We start from the raw sequence: 22821 nt of genomic DNA on the forward strand, positions 1-22821 counted from the left end.
TTCACTCTGCCGAGCGCACCACCCTCTGCAGGGTGCACGAGACATAATGAAAGGTTCATTCAAGGTAGGTTTGTTAAACCATATTCTGTGGTGTGTGTGTTTGTGTGTGTGTGTGCGTTTCCTTGTATGTTGGTGCGCATGTGCGTGTGTGTGCGGTGTGTATGCGTGCTTGCGGTGTATGTGTGCGTTCGCGCGTGCTTTGTCTGTGTGAGCTGCAGGCTGTTAGGCACATGCGCACTGACCAACTTGAGTAACTGGTGTGACAGGCCTGCTTTTATATACATACGTATATATATATATATATATATATATATATAACGATGCATGGACATGAAAAAAGATTCATACATTTAAAACATTTACAATAAGAAAAAATATACACAGACAAAAAGAAGAATACAGCTGTAGAATTGTCCAGGAATGTGCAAAATATGACAATGGAAAAATAACAATATGTGCAATGTGCCCGAAGATTGTGCAAGAAACTGAAAGGTCTTCCAGGGAACAGACCAGGGACAATTCTGTTGAAATCATTATAAAGTCAAATAATAAATTCTTAACGAAAGATCATCACTGGTTTATTAGGGCTGCTGCTAGCTGAGCTTCGCTGCACCTGTCCTCCACACTCCACACACCTCCACCCAAAGCTCAACTCCACCTTAATGGTGTTGAAACGCAAGACGCAGTGTATTCACAAGGGTGTCTCCACTTCGCTGAGTCTTTCAGTCACTGTGGGGAAAGGGTGAGGTCTATTTATTACATTATACTGGCACACATTATGGCCTGAATTGGATCGCCTGTTCGTTAATGCTCACCTGGCCCGACAGTTCAATATTTGACCTTGCTTTGCCGTAAGTTTCACAGTGCACAGTGCGCGTTTTGAGTTGGGGGCCAAGTGGCCCCTGATATTATGTTAAGAAAATCCCCCACACAACAAAAGGACAAATATTGTTCTGTCCTCTAACTAATTTTACTGTAATTTATACCTCTTGTCTTCATTATGGAGGGGGATATTTTTCATCGTGAGTTTTCCCTTCCGCGAATTTCAAAGTTGAAGCTTAATTTAAATTAGGGTGACGCCCAATAAAGCAAAGAAATGACCATCCAACTGACTAAAACATTTGTTGATTTGCTTAAGTATTTACTGGTACTTTTACTTTCAATACTTCAGTAAGTATACTATCAGAAAATTACCTTTGATACTTAAGTGCAGTTAATATCAGATACTTGAATTCTATTGGGTGCCTTTTAATTTTACCAGGGCCCTTTTCTGGGAAGATATCTACTTTTATTCAAGTATGGCTTTCAGGTTCTTCTTCCACCACCTGCTGTTGTTGTGTGTGTGCACGCTCACACACGTGTGTGTCAAAGATTGTGTGTCTGCCATTGAGTATAGATATACATCTACATCTATCAACAGACACGAGAGGACGCAGATTTCGGCAAACATTTTTTTTTTATTTTATATACATGAATTGGCAGTTGGGCCCAGGTGAATTGAAACAAAGTGTGTACGTCCAACATCGGATGGGACCCGACCAAGTCCACATCGATGTGACATCACACTGGAGAGAAACCGCAGCTTGGTCTAAGCGCAGGTGAATTTAAACAAAGCATTACACACAGACAAAGCTGGGGTTTCACTCCTTCGTGGTGTCATATCGATGTCGACCTGGTCGGGTCACTTCAGTTGTTTGACGTATATACTTTGTTTAAATTCACCTTGGCCCAGACAAGTATGTACGTCATACATCGGATAAGTCCAGCCCAGGTCCACATCGATGTGACATCCCACTGGAGTGAAACCCCAGCATTGTCCTAGCTTAGGTGAATTTAAACAAAGTATGACACACCTTAGTGTGATGCAACATCGATGAGGACTTGGTTGAGTCAGGGCTCAGACAAAGCTGGGGTTTCCCTCCTGTGTGATGTCATATCAATGTGGACTTGGTCGGGTGCCATCAGATGTTTGACGTGCATACTTTGTCTGTACAATGGTGCCGTAATACATTTTATTGTGCAGTTTTTTTTTTTTGTTTTTATATGCTATTTTTTTTTCTTTCTCCTTTCTTCTTTTCTTTTTTACTACCCACAATGGAACCGGGCAGCAAATGTTGAAAGGTCCTTCATTCTAAGGTTCAGCCACTTGCTGATCCGAGGCCTGAGGCCCTTCCCCTCAGCCTGCTTTGTGGCTTCCCCTTCCTCCTCAGCCTCAATGACCACATCCTGCTGTTCTGGGGTGTTCGGGGGTAAGTCGGTGGGGTCGACGGCCTTGGTTTCGGCCCAGGCCATCTTAATACGCCTGAAGGGGTTCTGGCGTGAAGGGCGGCCCAAAGGCTTCACCTCCTCCTGATCTGGCAGGGCGGTGGTAGCTGTTTGAACCCTCTCCTCTCTTAGTGCCCTCACCCGGACCCTCACGTTCCCCATGACCTGGGACAGGTCCTTTCTTGGGGCCCTGTCTGCTGTCAGAGACGGTGAGAGAGTCGCTCAGTCAATGTTTCGTGATTATGGTGATATATAAAACTCAAAAGATAAATGCAATGCAGCGAACTCACCAGGTTCCTCAGGGATCTGGCTTGGGTCCGGGGCGGTCTGGCCTGGGAAGGGGCTCCGGCCTGAAGGGCGGCCCAAAGGCCTCTCCTCTTCAAGCCGGGAGGTGGTTCCTGGTTCAGCCCTCAGCTTCCTGAGGCCCTTCACCCGGAACCTCAGGTTCCCTATGACCTGGGCCAGCTCCTTTGTGGGGGGCCTGTCTGGTAAACACACACACAAAAAGGCACACACACACAAGCAGGTCAACACACACACACACAAGCAGGTAACACCACACAAGAAGGTAAACACAACAATGCAGTCAGCTCACCAGGTACATTGGGGAGCTGGCTTGGTTCCGGGGTCCGAGGGTCCTTGGGTCTGAGGCCCTTAACCCGGACCTTCAGGTTCCCCTGGGCCAGGTCATTCCTGGGGGGCCGGTCTGCGGTCGGAGGCAGCCAGGCCACGAAATGGCCTGAGTCTTCTCCCTGGAGTTGAGGTTCTGTCAGAATGAACGACAAAACTGTGTTTAGTGATGACCATAGCGGCTGGGTGTTTGTTGCTGCTATGGGTTCTGTTTTAGTGACGGTGAATGTGAGAGTCGGTCAGTCAATGTTTTGTGATTATTCTGACGTATAACACGTACACACACACACACACACACACACACACACACACACACACACACACACACACACACACACACACAACACAACAGTGTAATGATTGTGGTCCGGGTTGGTCTGGCCTTGGTCCGGGTTGGTCTGGCCTTGGTCCGGGTTGGTCTGGCCTTGGTCCGGGGCGGTCTGGCCTTGGTCCGGGGCGGTCTGGCTCACTTTCAGCCCTGACATCTCGCACTCTGCGACCAACTCCGGGTCATTCGCCTCCTCATTTGTCTCCATCCATTTGCTCACCGTCTAGGACACAAACACAAGGCATCAGGAAGTCATCGGGTCAAACACGAACCGACACTGAAGACCCACGACAGGAAACACAAAGACGTCTCAGTCGCTCCGTGTTGGTGTCCTCTCCTTCCTCACCTGTCTCAGTTGTTCTTTCTCTTGCGACGAGGTGGAGACCGGATGGGGCGGGGGGAGGTCTGGAGAGGGGGAGGAGGAGTCCGGATCGGGGGAGGCCTCTTTCTCCTGTCGGAGGAGATCGTCACCATTAAGGTTTCCTCGCCCCTCTCTTCTCCATAGTTCCCTCGCTCTTTGCTAACTTGGCTCACTGGCCGCTGTGCTCGCTCTCTGATCACCAGGTAGCGCTCATCGCTCCACTCTCTGATCACCACTGAGCACAGCACTGAGGAGCGGTGACTTATATTTGACTCACTATTCCTGAGTCCCGGCTAGCTGCTATTAACTCTTGATATTCAAACACAAGGTTGAGAGTGTCATTCTTGTAGATCAACTGGAGCAGACACACACACGCACACGCACTGTGTGGTCCACAGCCCATATCATGCGTGTTTATCCCCAGGTTATGTGAAGGTGTGAAGGGTCTGGTACGCTATTAGCAGGGGCCCTTGGGGAGGACGTAGGGTCTGTGTGGCTATCAGAGACCGGGGAGGTAGCCAAAGGCCCTGTGCTGAACCTATTAAAGAACCCCATCAGCCCCTTCCTGACTGCCTTCTACCTGATTTCCTTTAAAGGTCCATGACATGAAAATCTCACTATGAGGTTTTCTAACATAAATGTGAGTTCCCCTAGCCTGCCTATGGTCCCCCAATGGCTAAAACTTGCGTTTGGTGTAAAACGAGCACTAGCTGTTCTGCTCGCCTTTGAAAAAACGGAGGCTCAAGTGCGCTGATTTGGAATGCATTTATGACGTCACCAAGAATCTCAGCTCCTCCCCTTACTCTGCCTGGCCCGCCCAGAGACGTTGGCCCGCCAATGAGACTCGACCGTGCGAGCGCCACGTGTGTGTGTGTGTGTGTGTGTGTGTGTGTGTGTGTGTGTGTGTGTGTGTGTGTGTGTGTGTGTGTGTGTGTGTGTGTGTGTGTGTGTGTGTGTGTGTGTGTGTGTGTTTGTGTGTGTGTGTGTGTGTGAATACACCCACTGTAACGCAAGTGTTTCTTGTCGGTTCTTTGACGTGTCTTGTATTTCCACAACGAGACTGTTGTGGGGGTTATCTGGGCCATGGTTGAGAAGGAATTGGGGGAAAGGAACTTTGGCTTTGACTCGTACATGAACTGCAACATGCCGCCGGTTGCCGCGAGGCACCATCACCCGGCAGCGGGCAGCCGGCAGCAGGCAGCACCCGGTTCAGTCGACTTCAGGTTGATGTGAAAGTGGAAGAACCAGAGACGTCGCAGAACCCGACAAAGTCGTTTGTGATTCATAATATCGTCTGGAGGCGCACACAGCTTTTGGCCGTGGTAATATGTATTCAATTATATAGATTTCTATGTATTATATGATATTACTTAGATATAGAGCTCCAGGACTGTAACGCAAGTGTTGTACACTTCCTTGTTATTTGGATAACCGTTCTGCTTTTGGTATTATGGCGCATAACACGTCGGACTCTCGTCTCTGGTATTTCTACAACGAGACTCGTATTGGGGGTTATCTCAGCCAAGGTTGAGAATGAATTGGGGGGATGGAACTTTGGCTTTGACTCCCTCAAGAACATGAACCACGACATGGAGGAGAAAGGGATTGTTGGCGGCGAATGTCTCCCGCTTGAGACCCGCTGAGGGACCACCGGTGGTGCCTAAGCGCTGCCCGGCAACGATCCCTTTCTGCTCCTTGTCGCGGTTCAGTCTACTTTACATTGATGAGGACGTTGAAGAACCAGGAACGTCGGAGAACCCGACGCGGTCGTTTGAGATTCATAATATCGGCTCACACAGCTATTGGCCGTGATAATATATAGTATATGATATAGGTATCTATCTAGGCTATATGATAATATTTAGATATAGAGCTCCAGGACTCCTGTGTGTTCTAGAATATTTACAGAACACGGCTAAAGGCTGTGTGCGCCTCGCCATTGCAATACATCCACTGTAAACAGAGTGCATGGTACCGTGGCTGCAAGCTGCTCAGGGCCACACCCCCACCCTCCTCTTTGACCCGCCTCGCTCCTCCTCATTTGCATTATAGCTACAGACACCAAAACAGCGCATTTGGGGGAAGCTCAATGTGCGACTGGCTCGGAGTGGCTGTAACTCTGCACCACGGCTGAATTTCGGGAACGTCTTTGAATACTGTGTTAGTTGCCCACTAATACCTATATTAAAGAATACATAAAATAGCATGTCATGGGACCTTTAAACTTGAAACCGGTTATGGTTTTCATACTGTGCCACACAACCCTTATGTTGTTCTGCTGGAGCTTTCTCTCCAGCTTCCTCCTGGATGCCTCTTTGTTTCCTCTCAGCCTCACTCTCAACTCCCTCTGGATGCTCTTCAGCAACTCTCTGTCACCGTCCCTAATAATGCCTTCTCTTCTTGTTTTGCAGACCTTTCACAGGGGATTCGGGGTTTATTGTTTGCAAAGCAACTCACTTTCCTAGCAGGCACCACATTATCGACACAGAAGGACATGTAGTCTGTTATACAGTCCGTAATGGAATCAATGTTATTCCCATGTGGTTCGCAGAGCACATCCCATTCTGTAGCCTCAAAACACCCTTGAAGGAGCTCATTGGTTTCTTGAGACCACCTCCTGACTGTCGTTGTGGTTACCGGTTGCCGCTGAACAATTGGTGTGCAGGTGGGACTAAGCAGAACCAGGTTATGGTCTGACCTGCCAGGGGGAGGAAGGGCTGTGGATATCATATGTATGCATCCAGTGTGTTTGCATAAAGTAAAAGCAGTGTTTTATTGTCTCTGGTAGGGCACATGACAAATTGGTGAAAAGTGGGGAGTGATGTAGAGAGAAAGGCATGATTAAAATCCCCAGAGATTGCAACGAAAGCATTTGCATTTTAGCAGTGACTGAGTTGATGACGTCACATGCTGTGTCAGCATCAGCTGACGGCGGTATGTTAACAACAATGGCAACAGCACAGGTGAATTCCGTCGGGAGATAGTATGGACGCAGACTAACGGCTAACAGTTCGATGTTAGGAGTGCAGATGCGCTCCTTTACCGCAATGTGGGAAGGCTGACACCACTGGTTATTCACAAGCAGAGCTAGCCCGCCTCCTCTCTTCTTACCACTCAGCCTGTGATCCCGGTCAGCTCGGCATAAATCCATTCATAGTTGTGTTTGCCTCCGGAATATTCTCGTGCATCCATGTCTCGGTGAAACACATTAAACTGCATTCTCGATATTCACGCTGTGATCTTATGAGTCTTCAGAGTTGGTCCACCTTGCTCACCAATGACCTCACATTCCCCCTGACCATCGAGGGGATGCAGGGCTTGAACCTTCTCCTCCTTGCGTTCCTCCTTACACCGGCTCTACATCCTCGGCGTCTTCTCCTTAGCCTCCTAAGAAAAACTCAACTGATCCACTTAGTGTCCATCTCGACTAAATCGTATGCTAAAACAATTGACTTGACACGAAACAAATCACTTAAAAACACTTAAAACGCAACTGGAGCTGCTGCAACAGGCTGCCACTAGCGCAGAGCCATAGCCGCGCTAGTGATGATGTCTACAAAGGGCTGAGGTACATGGATCTCCTCCAGTGCACTCAGCATCATTTTTTGGGATAGTGTTCCAAAGGCATCTCATCTTCGTCCCGAAGCTCAGGGGCCTGGGTCTTAAAACACCCCTGTGCAACTGGATCCTGGACTTCCTGACGAGCAGACCCCAGGTGGTGAGAATGGGCAACCACACCTCCTCCTCACTGACCCTGAGTACCGGGGCCCCCCAGGGCTGCGTACTCAGTCCCCTCCTGTACTCCCTGTACACGCATGACTGTGTGGCAACACACAGTTCCAACATCATCCTGAAGTTTGCAGACGACACTACCATCCTGGGTCTCATCTCTAACAACGATGAGACCGCCTATAGAGATGAGGTAAGGGTCTTGGCAGAATGGTGCCAAGACAACAACCTGTCTCTCAACGTCTGCAAAACCAAGGAAATGATCGTGGATTTCAGGAAGCTGCAGAGGGGGGGTCAGGACCCCATACACATCGAGGGAGCTGAAGTGGAGAGAGTCTCCAACTTCAAATTCCTCGGTGTGTACATCAAGGATGACCTAACCTGGTCCATGCTGGCAGGCTCAGCAGTCAAAACTGCACAGAAGCGGCTATACTTCTTGAGGAGACTCAAGAAGTTTGGCATGTCTTCAAAAACTTTAACAAACTTTTACAGATGCACCATTGAGAGCATCCTCTCAGGCTGCATCACTGCCTGGTATGGTAGCTGCTCCGCTGCCGACCGCAAGGCCCTGCAGAGGGTGGTGAAGACAGCGGAGCGTATCACCGGCAGCCATCTCCCCACCGTGCAAGGCATCTACAACAGTAGATGCCTGAGGAAAGCAAAAAAGATTCTAAAGGACAACAGCCACCCAGGCTATGGACTGTTCTCATTGCTGCCGTCTGGTAGACGCTACCGGAGCATCCGAACACGGACTACCAGACTCACAAATAGCTTTTTCCCCCTGGCTGTAAGGCTTCTGAATCAGAAACACTGAACCTCTGAACAGTTGCCACCTCCACCTACTCCCTGCTCCCCCCACTCATACAATTCACTTCATAGATATATTTGCACAATTTTAAAAACTTTTAACTTATGCTTAGCATTTCTTTTTAACTTATTCTCTATTCACACTTAAACTGCTGCTAGCCCTTCTACTGTACTCTGCTACAGAGATATATGTTGTTTTTTAAATTGTTGTATGTTAATGTTACATTTTATTGTCATATTGTTTTAGAGTTTTATGTTATTTTTGTTATATGTATGACGTCTACTGCGTAGATGAATGATGCTTGCCAAGTCGTAAGAATTTTGCTGTGCTGAAGCAATTTGGTACATGCAACAATAAACACACTTTGACTTTGACTTTGACTTTGACTTTAAAATCCAGGAATACAGTATAAAGTTTACATGATTCATGTTTAAAATCATCAACTCCAGTTTTAAGGCAGAACACATACTCGTTCAAGCACACACAAACTCTAAGCACACACACCCAGACACACACACACATCGACACACACACACACACACACACACACACACACACACACACACACACAACCCAACACACACAAGCACAAACACCCATACGTACGCCCGCACTCCCACACACACGCCCGCACACACACAGACACGTGCGCACGCACACAAAAACAACCACAAACACACACACAACCAAACACACACAAAAATCGAGGTGGGTGCAACATGCGGCCTGCACGTCACCAGGGTCATTCACAACGGCAATCTCAATATGTAATTTAGGATCATAATAATTCAGTTAAATGAGTAGCCTTTATTGAAAAGCTAAATTGTTGATTAAATAAACCATTGTCACTCTAATGTTATGTTTCAGTGCCACTAATAATAAGTAATTAAAATGCTAATCTTGTGTTCTGCACCCTAAAGCGACTCTGCACTCTGTCTAGTTGTTCCACGTATATAACAAACATAAATTATGAAACACACAACTACTTGAGATGCCTAGTAAGTTAATATATAACAATTGCCGACGAGAATCGTTTTGTATCTCCGTGGTGCAATGCTCCAAAAGACAGGACAAATTTGTCTTTGATGGCCGTCAGAATCGCGTTGTTTGCCCACCCGCATGGCTGCTACTTTAATTGAAACGCTACGGAGGAGGAGGACTGAGTGAGTGAAAAGAAACGAAACAAGTGAAAATGTTTGGAAATGTATGCTGGATTGTTTTGACAGTACTGTAGAACAGGTGTCTTCAACGTTTTCCAGGCCAAGGACCCTCAAACTGATTGATAGGGGACCCCCTACTTATATATTATCTAAAATTGTGTTTTATATTAAACTGGTCCTATAGTGCCATGTATAAATGTACCTTGTTATTTTGTATTCAATACCAAGATATTCAAATAATACACAGGTTCATATATTCATGTTTTTATTTTAAACATGTGCAAGGTACAGTGAGTAGGGTGGCCATGCCACTGCCATTCATAAACATAACACAACATAATAAACTGATACCTGTCAAGATCAACATTGTCTGTCAATTGCATGTAATCATGCATAAAAGCTATTCAAAGGGCCATTTTTAAAACATAAATGTGGAAACGAAAATTAGTGATGCTTGTTAGTGTCTTTTTTGGCCTGATTCACGTCTTTCTTCTCACTCCGCAGGTAGTCCGGTAACTTATCAACCCCTGCGTGTCCAGTTGCTAAGCGACGTCAACGTCTTTGGCGGACTATTTCTCTGCTGATCACTTATTTTGCCGATAATGACGTTGCTGTGCTGTCCTTCTTAATTAAAGGAGCAGGCAGAGAAAAGCTCTCTCCTGCTGGGCTTTCATTAAAATCAAATAAATAAATATTTATTTGATTTGAATGAAAATAAATATTTTGATATCTTGAATAGATTAGTGTGCTCTCTAAGAACTGGGATATTCCATCTTTATTTTAACATATTACTCGAGACAGTGTTCTGTGTTGAACAGCGTTCAATGGTTTTATGCGTCCAGGAGAATAGACGTCACCGACTCAGATATTTTTCCCTACACGGGGCATGGCTTTCGCCAACATCACTTCTCTCCTAGGCCTTTTTCCATCTTCTTAAAACGGTCTAAAAGCGATAGCTTAAGGGCAGGTTTAACCATCATTATTTCGACATTATATATCAACAACTCATTCTGTCCTTACGCTTCCATGCTCCACTATCTCAGGCTTCGGCAACGCGCGTCCCCCGAATCACCCCTTTTTATTTTGCCCAACGGCCTTCCAATGACAAAAGAGTGGTTCAGAGTCCATCTCACTAAGGGTGTAGAAGGCGGCGGCCTACCAAATAAATAAAATAATAAATGTAACCGCAAGTGGCGATTAAAAAGCTAAATTAAAAGTCAAGAACACACTAATGGCAGATATATAAATATGACAAATAATTATGAAGGAAAGATGTTCCACTTGATGCAATACTCTGGTAAGCTGCAAAGCAATGGCCGAATGTCATGACTCATGTTCAGCATGCTATAATCAGGATTCGAACTCTCGACCTAATGATCACCTGTACAAGGCATTATCCCATTGAGCCACTGATAAACTTGAACTGCAGCCTCATTCACATGTTCAGAATGTCCATTGATAGGCATACAACATCCAGAAACCTCCAAGCACACATTTCTCAAATTAATTAAGGGCTTTCTTAAAAGCATATACCTGAAAAATCTTTGAAATTCAGGGGAAATCAAACATTTGTAGTTTGAATTTCAGGTGCTGTTCAATGTTGTACTTCTTAAATGAGTGGTAATGACAGAATGTCATGTACAGCTTGTTCATAATGCTCTAATCAGGATTTGCACTCTCAACCTAAGGATCACCAGTACACCGCATGATCCCGTTGAGGCACTGACATTCCTGAACTACATAAAGCCTCAATCACATTGTGAAAATGTCGATTAAAAAGCACGCAACATCAAGAAAACTCCAGGCACATATTTCACAAGAGGATTAAGGGCCTTCTTAGAAGAGTACAGATCTGAAAATGTGCACTGTTAATGGTATCCACCTAATGATAGCCGTATGGTAGTTATACAATAACAAAATGGTCATATAGGCAAAATGGTTTGGGACTCTGGACGTTCAGCTTTTCTATGAAATTGTTGGAAAAGTCAAAATTTTTAGAGCAGAAGACCAGGGTGAAAAAGATTCATCTGATTTTAGAGATGACTGTGATGAAAGAACTTTGAGTCAAGGTCAATCCCTTACGGAGAAATAAGGCTAGTTCATAATTTCTTTAAATAGCGCCACCTTTGGGTGCGGTACCACAATTTGGGTTTATTAGTAGTGGGGGGTATTGGCATCCACCTAATAATAGTCTTATGTTTTTTTATCCAATAACAAAATGGTCATATAAGAAAAATGGGCCAACTGCTCCAACTTTATTGGCCAATATTTCTCAAATGGAAAAAAAAGTAAAACAAATTCTGCTCAATGATTTTTGTGAGGCTTGGTCTAAAGATTGTATGTGGCGATTTTGATGAATTTTTGATAATTTTTGTAGCCTTTGAATCTTTTTAATTTTGAGTCCAGGTCAATCTGTTGCGGAGAACTAAGCCTAATTCATGATTTTTTACAATAGCGCCGCCTTTAGGTGCAGTACCACAAATTTGGGTTTATGGGTAGAGGGGGTTATTGGTAACGATACCTAAAGTATTACTTTTACAGAATTTGAGGGGAAGAAAAACACGTTACAGAAACAATAGGGGCCAAGTGTTCAGACCCCTAATAATAATGCTTAAAACTCAAAAAAAAAAAAAAAATTAGAAAATCTCATACGTAAAGTGAGATTTTCATGTCAAGGGACCTTTTAAAGGGACAAAACAGCACGGAAACGCGGATGGACTTTCACGCCTCACACACAAGCCACAGCCAGTAGGGAACATGACAGATCCAGCTGACGTGTTCCACTTGACCCAACTGGAGTCACTTCCTGTCACAAGAGCTCAGACACAGGATCAGACATTTAAATTGGCGACGTCACAGTCTGGTATTCAGTGTACTTTGTACCATACCTAATGGTCTATACAAATAATGTTTGCAAATATTCACCGTCCTTCAGTCTTCCCTGGTCAATGGGCGCAGTTGCACGTAATGTTTCCATTTTATCTATCTGCGTACTATATCTTGTGCTTTGGTTGTACTTCCTACCTAGATCCAAAAGGGTTTGAAAAATAAATGTTTTACTTAGAATAACATATCATTAGAAAATCCTAACTCTTAATTCTAAAATGGTACTCATTACTAATTTATTATGAATGCATGGAGGAAAAATACCAAAAAAGAATTCTATCCCATTGAATATTTTTAGCATTTTGAACTGGAGAGGACGGTACAGAGGCAAACAGAGAAAGACCAGGCAGTAGCTGGTAATTAAAATAACTCATTGACATCTCAACAAATCAAAGGGAAGTCTGTTCATTATATCATCAGCATGATTAAAGTGCCAGCTGTGGCAAACCACAACCCTAGACAATGTGTTTTCAGTGGTACTATTAAAGGGATACGTCGAGAACTCGCATTCATCTGTCTTACCTGAATTTAGATGAGATGTTTAATTTAGTGTGAGTCTAGAAGGGGTGTTTTTTCTTTGTAAGCATTGGTTATCTATTAGGCGTCTTCAAGGAATTGCAGAGCTTCAGCTCCTCATGTGAGAAAAATACGTTTTTAATTTACAAAGACTTACAATGTTCAGAATAGTCACTAATTCAAAAGGAATGCCAGTACCAACAAAACAAGAAGCCGTTTGCAAGCATATCAAGGACTAGTAGAAGTAGTGTGAGTAGTGAGTAGCTACAAGCTACTTCGGCTTTCTAAAATACATTTGATACATTGCTTATTTTAGCTGGTAAGAAGGTTAAATGTGGGTATTAGGTAAGAGGTTAAAAACAGCAGATCTATAGAGGTGAAAGGTATAATAAGTCAAATGTCCACATCCATTAGTCTTGAAACGCAGACACTTATTTTGTTTGGATATTTGCTAACATTATTTGTATAGACTATTAGGTATAAGAATACTAATGACTTGACTGTGGCATTGCTCAATTTACTGTCTGATCTCACCTGACAGCCATTGGCTACATTACTTTGTGAGAAACGTCAACACATTGCAGCAAGGATAGGAGCAGATTTGTGTGTATTATATTGTTGTGTAATGAAGGGGAAAAGGACAAGTGTCTCCACTCTATTTCTTGTTGTTCCTTTAAATTGACCTACTGACTCTGCTGGTGAGTACCATATTTTTTATTGTTTCATTGTTTTGCTCTGTATGGGTAGATTCTTCCCTTTTTGGACTCCTAAGAATCATTTTACATGTGAATTACTTATGGCTCCATCTCAAACGATCTATATGTTTTCACTTGTAAGAATATGAAGGAATGTAAACCAAATAGCTAGTATTATTTATGGACTTACCATGTTTTTCCTCCAGAATAATGGGGTCCAGTCATCTCATCTGTAGTTTCATTGGTAGGTAATAAGATCTCATCCTTTGTTTATGTGTAAGATTCCCACCACGAATAGTTAGAATATATAATGGATACAATAGTTGCAGGATATATGCTCGTGATAGTATTGCCTGATATTAGCAAAGCCAAGTATACATTTTTTTAAGTAAATAGTATGTTGGCATCCCCAGGTGTCGTGGTCCTCCTGTGGAAGCCGACCGGCTTTTCAGGTATTCCTATGTTCCGTATTTAGGGGCAGATGAGTTTATCAAGTTCATCAACTTGATCAACTATCCTGTGGTTTCTTTATCAATTAAGCTGCATCCCGCATTAACGTGGCGTTGAGCGGCACGGCTATTCAGTCTACAACCATCTCAGACAGCGGGAAGGCTGAACACTCCATTGATGGGAACACCGACCCTGTGTGGTCGCACACCAGCTGCAGCCGTACCGAGGAAGAGGCTGAACCATGGTGGAGGCTGGAGCTGCCTGGTGTGTACCGGGTGTCAGAGATCCAGGTCACTAATAGGGAGACCAATAGGGAGAGGCTGAACGGCATTGAAATACTCATCGGGAATTCACTGGTGAACAACGGAAACGACAACTCAAGGTGAATCACTGGTAAAACCTACCCTACTATCACCCAATACTGTTAGACTCCCAGCCGAAACGTTCTGGGTTTGATCCCCAATGACCTCAACCTGCTTTTAAGTGTCTTTGGATAAAAAGTTTAGCATAGTTTACTCCCAGAAAATAAGGAAACACAACCAGTGCTCTGCTGAAGTACACCTGGACACACCCCAGTTACTGGAATTTAGTCTCTGAAACCTACCTTCACTAAACTACTGTATCTTCTCAACGTCTCTTTGCCTCAGGTGTGCCATAATCAACGATGACCCAGGCTGCTTGACTCAGACTGTCAAGTGTTGGGGAATGGAAGGAAGGTTCATCAACTTATACCAGTCCTTTGATGTAGCAGACGTTTTGACGTTTTGTGAGGTCAAAGTGTACGGAGGTAGGAAACCAGACCATCGTTACATAATCATCAATGGGGTATGGGTGTACCTGTTAGGGTTGTGGGTGCAGGCAGGCAGGTAGGACCCAGATGCAGACGGTTTAGGGAGAACAGCACTTTATTTCTGCCAAAAGGCTAAGGCAAGGAGCAAGGGAACACAGGTGACAACAGAGAACACGCAGGGCAAACTAACCACAATGACAGCACGAGGAACAAAGGAAAGACAAGGGCTTAAGTAGCAAACGCAACGAGGAACAGCTGAGACATATAGGGGAGGGAGCAGTAATCAACACAGGAGGGAAACACAGGGAAACACACCAAAACACGACAGACCATGACAGCATCAGTACCACTTTTGGTCAGCCATTATTGGTCAAATGCTGCTGGTCCTGATAGCTCAAATGGTAGAGCATGGCATTAACACTGCCAGGCTTAGGGGTGTAAAGGGGGGGGGGGGTTAGGCAGAACCCAAGTGCACGGACAGACGACAGTTGAGGACAGTTTCAAGGATTTAATTCGGTACAGGATCAGGCAGGCAGAGAGCAAACAGTAAAGTCACCGACAGGTGGGCAGGGAATCGTCGATGGGTCGACAACGGGAGGGCAGACAGGCAGGCGAGGGGCAGGAAACAGGGAAGCAGACAGGCTGGCAGGGACTCGACAACAGGCGGCTGGTCAGACAGGCGAGGGGTCGGAAACAGGCAGAATCGGTGTTGGAGGATCAGTGTTAGAGAAACAGTTCAGGAGAAACAGTTCAGGAGTTGCAGGAAAGCTCTGTGAGAACAAGAGACGATCTGGCAGAGACTGAGTGGAGAGAGAGGATTTATATAGAGGGATCACAGGTGGAGGTGGTTGGGTTAATTAGGGGAGATCAGGGTGGCAGGCAGGTGAATGGGAAAACCAGGGGCGAACCATGATAAGGGGGTTGTTTTGTAATCAAGGATACTTGTCTTAATAGTAAATAGTGGGTAGGGATGAGGTGTGTTGCTCAGATACTTAGAGGGAGAATTACAGAGCTGAGAGTAGAACTCCCTCAACACCACACTGTCAATTGCTTCCCCAGAGCCTGCTGCACCCTCCATGAGCACTCAGGTGATGGGGAGGAACATCACTCTGGTGGGGACGCCGCTGTGCTGGTCAGACGCCCTGCTCTACTGCAGAGACTCTCACTGGGACCTGCTAAGCCTCTTGGGCCCAGAAGACCAGGAGATGGTTGATGAGCTGGTGGCTCGGACCCCCTTCCCACTAACCAGCCACCTCTGGGTGGGCCTGCGCAGGTACTGGCCAGGCCTTAAGGGCTGATTATGGTTCCCTGTTGACGCAACACAAGGGGGTTTACAGACCCAGTATGTCCGTGCGGACCCTCCTTGCGTCCTGACAAGGCCCTGACATGCACCTCCCAAAAATGTTAACCTTCTGTCGCGGCGACGCAGCAGCAAGGGCTGTGATTGGTCCGCTCACTAAAACGCGACCCTGAACCAAAAACAGGTTCACGACTGCGTCATAGCGTTTGTGTGGTCCTTGCGTTGCGTTGGCGTGGAACCAAGGCCTCATGATCATCTGTCCGTCCATCATTTTGTCTTATTAAATACCATGAAACTAACAAAAGCTGAATATTGAGACACTTATTCTTCCTTCCACCCAGGTAACTCTTTCATCTCTTTCAATGTTGGTAGGTCCCTCTCAGGAAGCTCCTGGTTTTGGATGTCCGGTGACCCGATGGACTTCAGCCAATGGGACGACGGCTCACACCATCCCTCCCCCTGTGGGGGCGTGTCCAGCGTGGAACCTTCCACATGGAGGCAACGCTCCTGTGAAGAACATCTTAACTTCATCTGTTTCACAGGTCGGTGCCCAGCCTATAGAGCCATTACCAGGTCCTTATCAAGCCAAATATATGCATGTTCTACCTGCACAAGGGGGTCTCAGATAATATCTTGATAAAGTATCTCCTTTTCCATTCAACTTTTTAACATTTAAAAACAGCTGGAAATAGTTAGAGGTTGGCGCTTCCTGTTTGGGAAAATAAAAGTCCTCATGAGTATTACGCCCAACCTAGAATTGTGATGAGCAGTAGGTATTTTCCACCACCTTCATTCATGTTCTTATATTAATTTTTCCGCAGGTCCAACAGAAGGAGTGAATAAGTTGCGCTTCTATAGTTCCACAAGAGAGGATCAAACTCACTGCACCTAACTTGGCCTCATTGGGGAATAAAGTGGCTGATTCCGAAGATGTCCTAAGTAGAGTGAAGGTTCAGAAGCTTTAGCTCAGAGTGTCTGGTAGCTTGCTAGTTCTGCATTTTGTCATTTTAGGCTTTGTGACAGGCCATATTTTGTTCAAGCATAGCATAAAGGATATATTTACTTTGTTATCAATTACCTTATTTATGAGCAGATGTAGGACTGTCATGCATGGGTTCAAGATGAAAACAGTAAACATCGGTTTGGGGCTTCTCCACAGCCTCAATTTGGGGTTGGGGGTTTGTGGAGTGAGTGTGGTGGATGACTGGTTGAGGCAGCCTCACCTGGCCCGAGTCAGACTGATTGGACTCTGGGGCTGGCTGAGGCTGCACTCAGGGAGATTACCTACATTGCAATATGGAGCACTATCTTCATGTCTCATTGTCTGCAAACTCTGCAATAAACCGGCTTTAAACATTAACACCTTATGTCTACGAGTCATTTCAATAACTAAAATGCTAAATGATGTTTGGAATGAAGTTACACTACGGGACCAATGTGTTTGGGCAGTGGGACCGTGGCAGTCTTAATAATAATTTTGTCTCATGACCTCAGGTTTCAGAGGTTAGCCTCGCATCATAGGGCCAGAGTCTAGTCAGTTAGTGATAAGGGGAGTCAGAGATCTAACGTGCAGGCGGACAACTTGACAGGCGCTAGGACCCTGGGGAAGCCGTGGTCCTTAGGGTCCTAGTGCCTTTCAGGTATGAACTGATGGCGCGTTTCGACCGGTGGTTGTCGCTTCGGCCCAGCATGCCTTGGCCCAATAGGGAAGTTGCGGTTCGGCCAAGTTCAGTTACGGCTCACGTTTCCGCCGCCGACAATACCCTTACGGTGGGGCGGGGTTTAAGCAGGATGCAATAGCCACGGCAGCTATGTAAGCATCGTGACCAGTGGCGAAGCACAATTATCCGGGGCCCCCCTGCAGAGTCCAAGCATAATGCCCCTCCCACAAACCAACATAGGCCTACCACTCACTTCGCAGATTTAACTACAGAATTCCAAATTCCTTGACAGGCTGGCCAGCGCATTAAGTCTATGTGCCCAAGATACATTTACGTTTACTCTGTATGAAATAATGAATATCATTATCAAAATAAATGCTAGTTAAGCAACTGTAGGTTCATTAAACACAAAGGGCTTAATTATACCAGTGCTAACCAATTAAGACATTACAGAACATACATCTATTTCCAAAATGATTCAGAACATTGCACATGCAGTTATAAAGAAAATATCGCATGTACATAGAAGAAAATAAATAATTTAGGCCGGGCCTAAGGATATATCGGGACAGGCAGGCAATAGGCTTTAACATGCCTAAACAGTGTCTCGCTAGCCTACTAATTCAGTTCCTTATTAATTCACATTGCAACATTGTTCATACATCATAATAAAATAATAGGCCTATAACAAAACAAGGGGGAAAATTTGACTAGTCAGGAAAGCCTGGAAAAGCTGCATGAAGCCCATAATGTCTATATTATAGATGTAAAATACAAACGTGATCATACGGATAGCCTATCACAAGAGAGCAAATGACTGGTGCTTAGCAACGGGCTGCTCAGCCTCTTGCCTGCTTGCCGTCTTGTTAGAAACTAACGTTAGAGGTGGCTAAATAGTTTGTTATTATTTTCAGTTTGTAACTTCGATTTTTATTTTTATTTTTATTTATTTTTTAAGTATTTCTGTAACGAGGCAAAAAAGTTTCACAAATAAATAAGTGGGCAAGTGGGCACTGGGCGCAGTGTGGGGCCCCTAACACTGGGGGCCCCTGCACCGCGTGATCTGGGGGGCTTCCCCGACGCCACTGATCGTGACCTCATAGCAGCCCGACACAGTGTAGCCTGCTGATAAATCCAAGGAAAAAGAAAAACACGACAAATAAACAAAGAGCAACAACATCGAAGAAGGACTGCAAACTTTTGTCCGTCATTTTCTTCAAAAAACTATGCTTTCGCCGTTGTCCAGAAATATCTTGCGGGTTATGTGTTTGCGGAAGTGACTATTCTGTTGACCAATCAATGGAACCAACCCGCATCCGCCGGTGGTAACGCGCCATGATATATATTTACATTTGGTGGGTCTTAAAACAATCAGTCGGTGCATAGAAGCTTTACTTCTTTTAAACAGGTAGACAGAAACAAACCTACAACAGACAAGGAACTGACAAACTAGGGTATAAACTAGACAACTTAAATGCGTGGAACACAGGTGAACCGAATGACTCTGACAACCTCCCGCATGAGAGAGGGAGCTTGACCCCATGACCCTAGACTCTGGCCCTGTGATGCTGGGCAGTCCTCTGAACCTCTGAACTGTGACATACATTCACACACTCATATTAACAGGCCATATACGTCCTTGGAGCCTAGGGATGCGTCCGCTCCATGCAAGGAGCCATTCATTCACATATCCATTCTGGAGATACAAGCAGGCCAGGTGTCTGAGAAACCCAGACACTTGAGGCCACAAAAACAAGAGTAGTGCCCACACTACACCAAGCCACAAACCCACTTGCAATGCCCACACATAGCCACAAGGGACAAGCACCGAGTACACATACGGGCCTCCAGGAGGCGGGAGCTCAGCACCACGCTTAGCCAATCAGAGCACGTTATGGAGGCCACGCCTGCCGAATATTAAAGACACAACACATAGCCCAGGGGGGGAGAATGCTCCAGGAAGGGCATTCACGGATACCCAGCTAAGCGTACCTCCACGCGATCATATACAATTCCTCTCCTTTTGCTTCATCGATACCATAACGAACCTTTACCAAATAAAGTGAGTTACAAGCGATCCTAACTCGGCCCCCTTTTTCCCAAAAGGAACACAGCAGAACTCTGGGGTCAAGAGACTTAGGCCAGATTCACCCCATGGCACGTAGTTAACACACACACACACACACACACACACACACACACACACACACACACACACACACACACACACACACACACACACACACACACACACACACACACACACACACACACACACACAAACACACACACAGTCTAACCTGTAAAACACTTTCAGAAACACCACAGATCAAACCAGGCAACAGAACAGCAACAATAAGGTTGAAGTCATTAAAATAATCAGTGTATTAAGAGGACAATTTCTTTGTATTTATATATACTAGAGTTTCTAACCTCTAGTGGGTCATGAGTTTCAGAATCCATTGATTGTCATCGCACATATGTGCGGTGACAATCAATGGTCATCTATGGAAGCATGTATGTAGCAAAATTCAAATGGCAATGTAATTTGCAATTTGCAATTCAATAAGTCATTACATTATGCAATTGACAATTCATTATGCAATTTTATAATGTAATGTAATACGTTATTCAAAGTGTATTTTAAAATGCAGAGTGACAATGCAATCCTCAATTAAATTTGCAAAAGTTATAAAAATAAAAATAGAATAACATTTTGTCAAATTATTTTGAGTTCCTTTATTCAAATTGAAAAGCTATAGCGTCCCCGTGATTGCAATCCACTTCGCCACGCTCCGTGTGTTGCGATATTCAAATTACATTTCAATCCGCCAAACGCTTTGCAAAAGATTTTCCAAACGTAATCTCAAACCTTTTCCAAAAAGTCAATATGCAAAGTTGCAAACGTATCAGCCAATCAGCGTCTGGGTGGGAACTACGTCACTTGCTCACAATTTCCTTGTTCACGTTCGCACCAAGAAATACAATCAATGAAAAGTGTACCAGGCATAACATAAAAAATAACATTTAACTTAAATAAACTCTTTAAAGGCTTTGCGGTACAGGTGAGTCTTAAGGAGGGACTTAAAAGATGTCACAGAATCAGCTAACCTTATTTTCTCAGGCAATGCATTCTAAAGCTTTGGGGCTAACACAGAAAAAGAACCGTCCCCTTTAGCAGCTAGCCGGGACTCAGGAATAGTGAGTAAATTATAAGTCACCGCTCCTCAGTGCCGTGCTCAGTGTCGATCAGAGAGTGGAGTGATGAGCGTTACCTGGTGATCAGAGAGCGAGCACAGCGGCCAGTGAGGCAAATTAGCAAAGAGCGAGGGAACTATGGAGAAGAGAGGGGCGAGGAAACCTTAACGGTGACGATCTCCTCCGACAGGAGAAAGAGGCCTCCTCCTCTCCGGACCTCCCCCCCCCCCATCCGGTCTCCACCTCGTCGCAAGAGAAAGAACATCTGAGACGGGTGAGGAAGGAGAGGACACCAACACGGAGCGACTGAGACGTCTTTGTGTTTCCTGTCATGGGTCTTCAGTGTCGGTTCGTGTTTGACCCGATGAGTTCCTGATGGAACCCCTCTCCTGGAACCGTCACCTTATCGTGGTGGAGAGGTTTGCGTGTCCCTGTGAACCTGAGGGCTGTGTTGTCTGGAGCCTTGTGCTCCTGGTAGGGTCTGTCATGGCAGAGTGGTCTCAGGTGAGGGGCCAGACTTAGAATGGTTCAAAAACCTCAATGAATAACATAAGAAGAGGTGATGTGACCCGGCCCGGAGGAAGCCCGGGGCCCCCGTCTGGAGCCAGGCCCAGACGGAGGGCTCGATGGCGAGCGCCTGGTGGCCGGGCTGCCACGGAGCCCGGTCGGGCACAGCCCGAACAAACTACGTGGCACCCCCCCTCTCTTCATCCCATGGGCCCACCACCTGTGGGAAGACCCTTTGGGGTCGGGTGCGCAGCCACATGGGTGGCAGCGAAGGTCAGGGGTCTCGACGGACCAGACCCGGGCGGCAGAAGCTGGCTCTGGGGACATGGAACGTCACCTCGCTGTGGGGAAAGGAACCGGATCTTGTGAGGGAGGTGGAGCGCTATCAGTTAGATCTGGTGGGGCTTACCTCCACGCATAGTCTCAGCTCTGGTACCGTACTCCTGGATAGGGGTTGGACTCTATTCTTCTCCGGAGTTGTCGAGCGCGTGAGGTGCCGGGCGGGTGTGGGGATACTCATAAATCCCCACCTGAGCGCCGCGGTGTTGGAGTTTACCCCGGTAGACGAGAGGCTCGCCTCCCTACGCCTAAGGGTTGTAGGGGAGAAAAACTCTGACTGTTGTTTGTGCGTATGCACCAAACAGCAGTTCAGAGCACTCGGCCTTCTTGGAGCCTGAATGGATTCCTGTATGGGGCTCCAGTAGGGGACTCCGTAGTTCTGCTGGGAGACTTCAACGCCCACGTGGGCAACGATGGAGACACCTGGAGAGGCGTGGTTGGGAGGAACGGCCTCCCAGATCTCAACCCGAGCGGTCGTTTGTTATTGAACTTCTGTGCTAGTCATGGATTATCCATAACGAACACCATGTTTGAACATAAGGGTGCTCATAAGTGTACCTGGTACCAGAGTACCCTAGGTCGATGATCGATTTCGTGATCGTGTCATCTGATCTGAGGCTGCATGTTTTGGACACTCGGGTTGAGAGAGGGGCGGAACTGTCAACCGACCACCATCTGGTGGTGAGTTGGATCAGGGAATTGGGGAAATTTCCGGATAGACCTGGTAAGCCCAAACGAGTAGTGCGGGTGAATTGGGAACGTCTGGATGAGGCCCTCGTCCTAGGTATCTTCAACTCACACCTCCGGCTGAGTTTTTCTGGCATTCCTGTGGAGGTTTGGGGCATTGAGCCGGAGTGGGCGGTGTTCAAAGCCTCCATTGCTGAAGCTGCGGTGGCTAGCTGTGGCCTCAGGGTCTTAGGCTCCTCAAGGGGTGGTAACCCTCGGACACCGTGGTGGACACCGGTGGTCAGGGAAGCTGTCCGATTGAAGAAGGAGGCCTTCCGGGATATGATATCCTGGAGGACTCCTGACTCGGTTGCAGGGTACCGACAGGCTCGAAGGGCTGCAGCTGCTGCCGTGTCGGAGGCTAAGAAGCGGGTGTGGGAGAAGTTCGGAGAGGCCATGGAGAAGGTCCTTCGGTCGGCACCAAAGTGTTTCTGGAAGACTATCCGGCACTTCAGGAGGGGGAAACAGGAAT

At 46.1% G+C, this 22821-nt stretch overlaps 1 protein-coding gene across 4 annotated transcripts; it reads left to right on the forward strand.

Moving 5' to 3' along the window:
• The first annotated feature begins 12166 nt into the window (after nt 1-12166).
• On the forward strand, nt 12167-17276 carry LOC115546508 (uncharacterized). 4 transcript variants are annotated; one of them, XM_030360022.1, is made up of 8 exons: nt 12167-12245; nt 13585-13622; nt 13792-13830; nt 13919-14210; nt 14476-14615; nt 15678-15891; nt 16291-16460; nt 16740-17276. In XM_030360022.1, the coding sequence occupies exons 2-8, from the start codon at nt 13589-13591 to the stop codon at nt 16808-16810; spliced, it is 960 nt and encodes a 319-aa protein (XP_030215882.1). In that variant the 5' UTR covers nt 12167-12245; nt 13585-13588; the 3' UTR covers nt 16811-17276. The 4 variants fall into 4 exon arrangements, with proteins under 4 accessions (XP_030215882.1, XP_030215881.1, XP_030215883.1 ...); XM_030360021.1 differs by lacking the exon at nt 12167-12245 and adding an exon at nt 12252-13381; XM_030360023.1 differs by lacking the exon at nt 12167-12245 and adding an exon at nt 12252-12523.
• The last annotated feature ends 5545 nt before the right edge of the window (nt 17277-22821 follow it).

Source organism: Gadus morhua, chromosome 7 (assembly GCF_902167405.1).
Source record: "Gadus morhua chromosome 7, gadMor3.0, whole genome shotgun sequence".
In the NCBI taxonomy this organism is placed as follows: Eukaryota; Metazoa; Chordata; class Actinopteri; order Gadiformes; family Gadidae; genus Gadus; species Gadus morhua.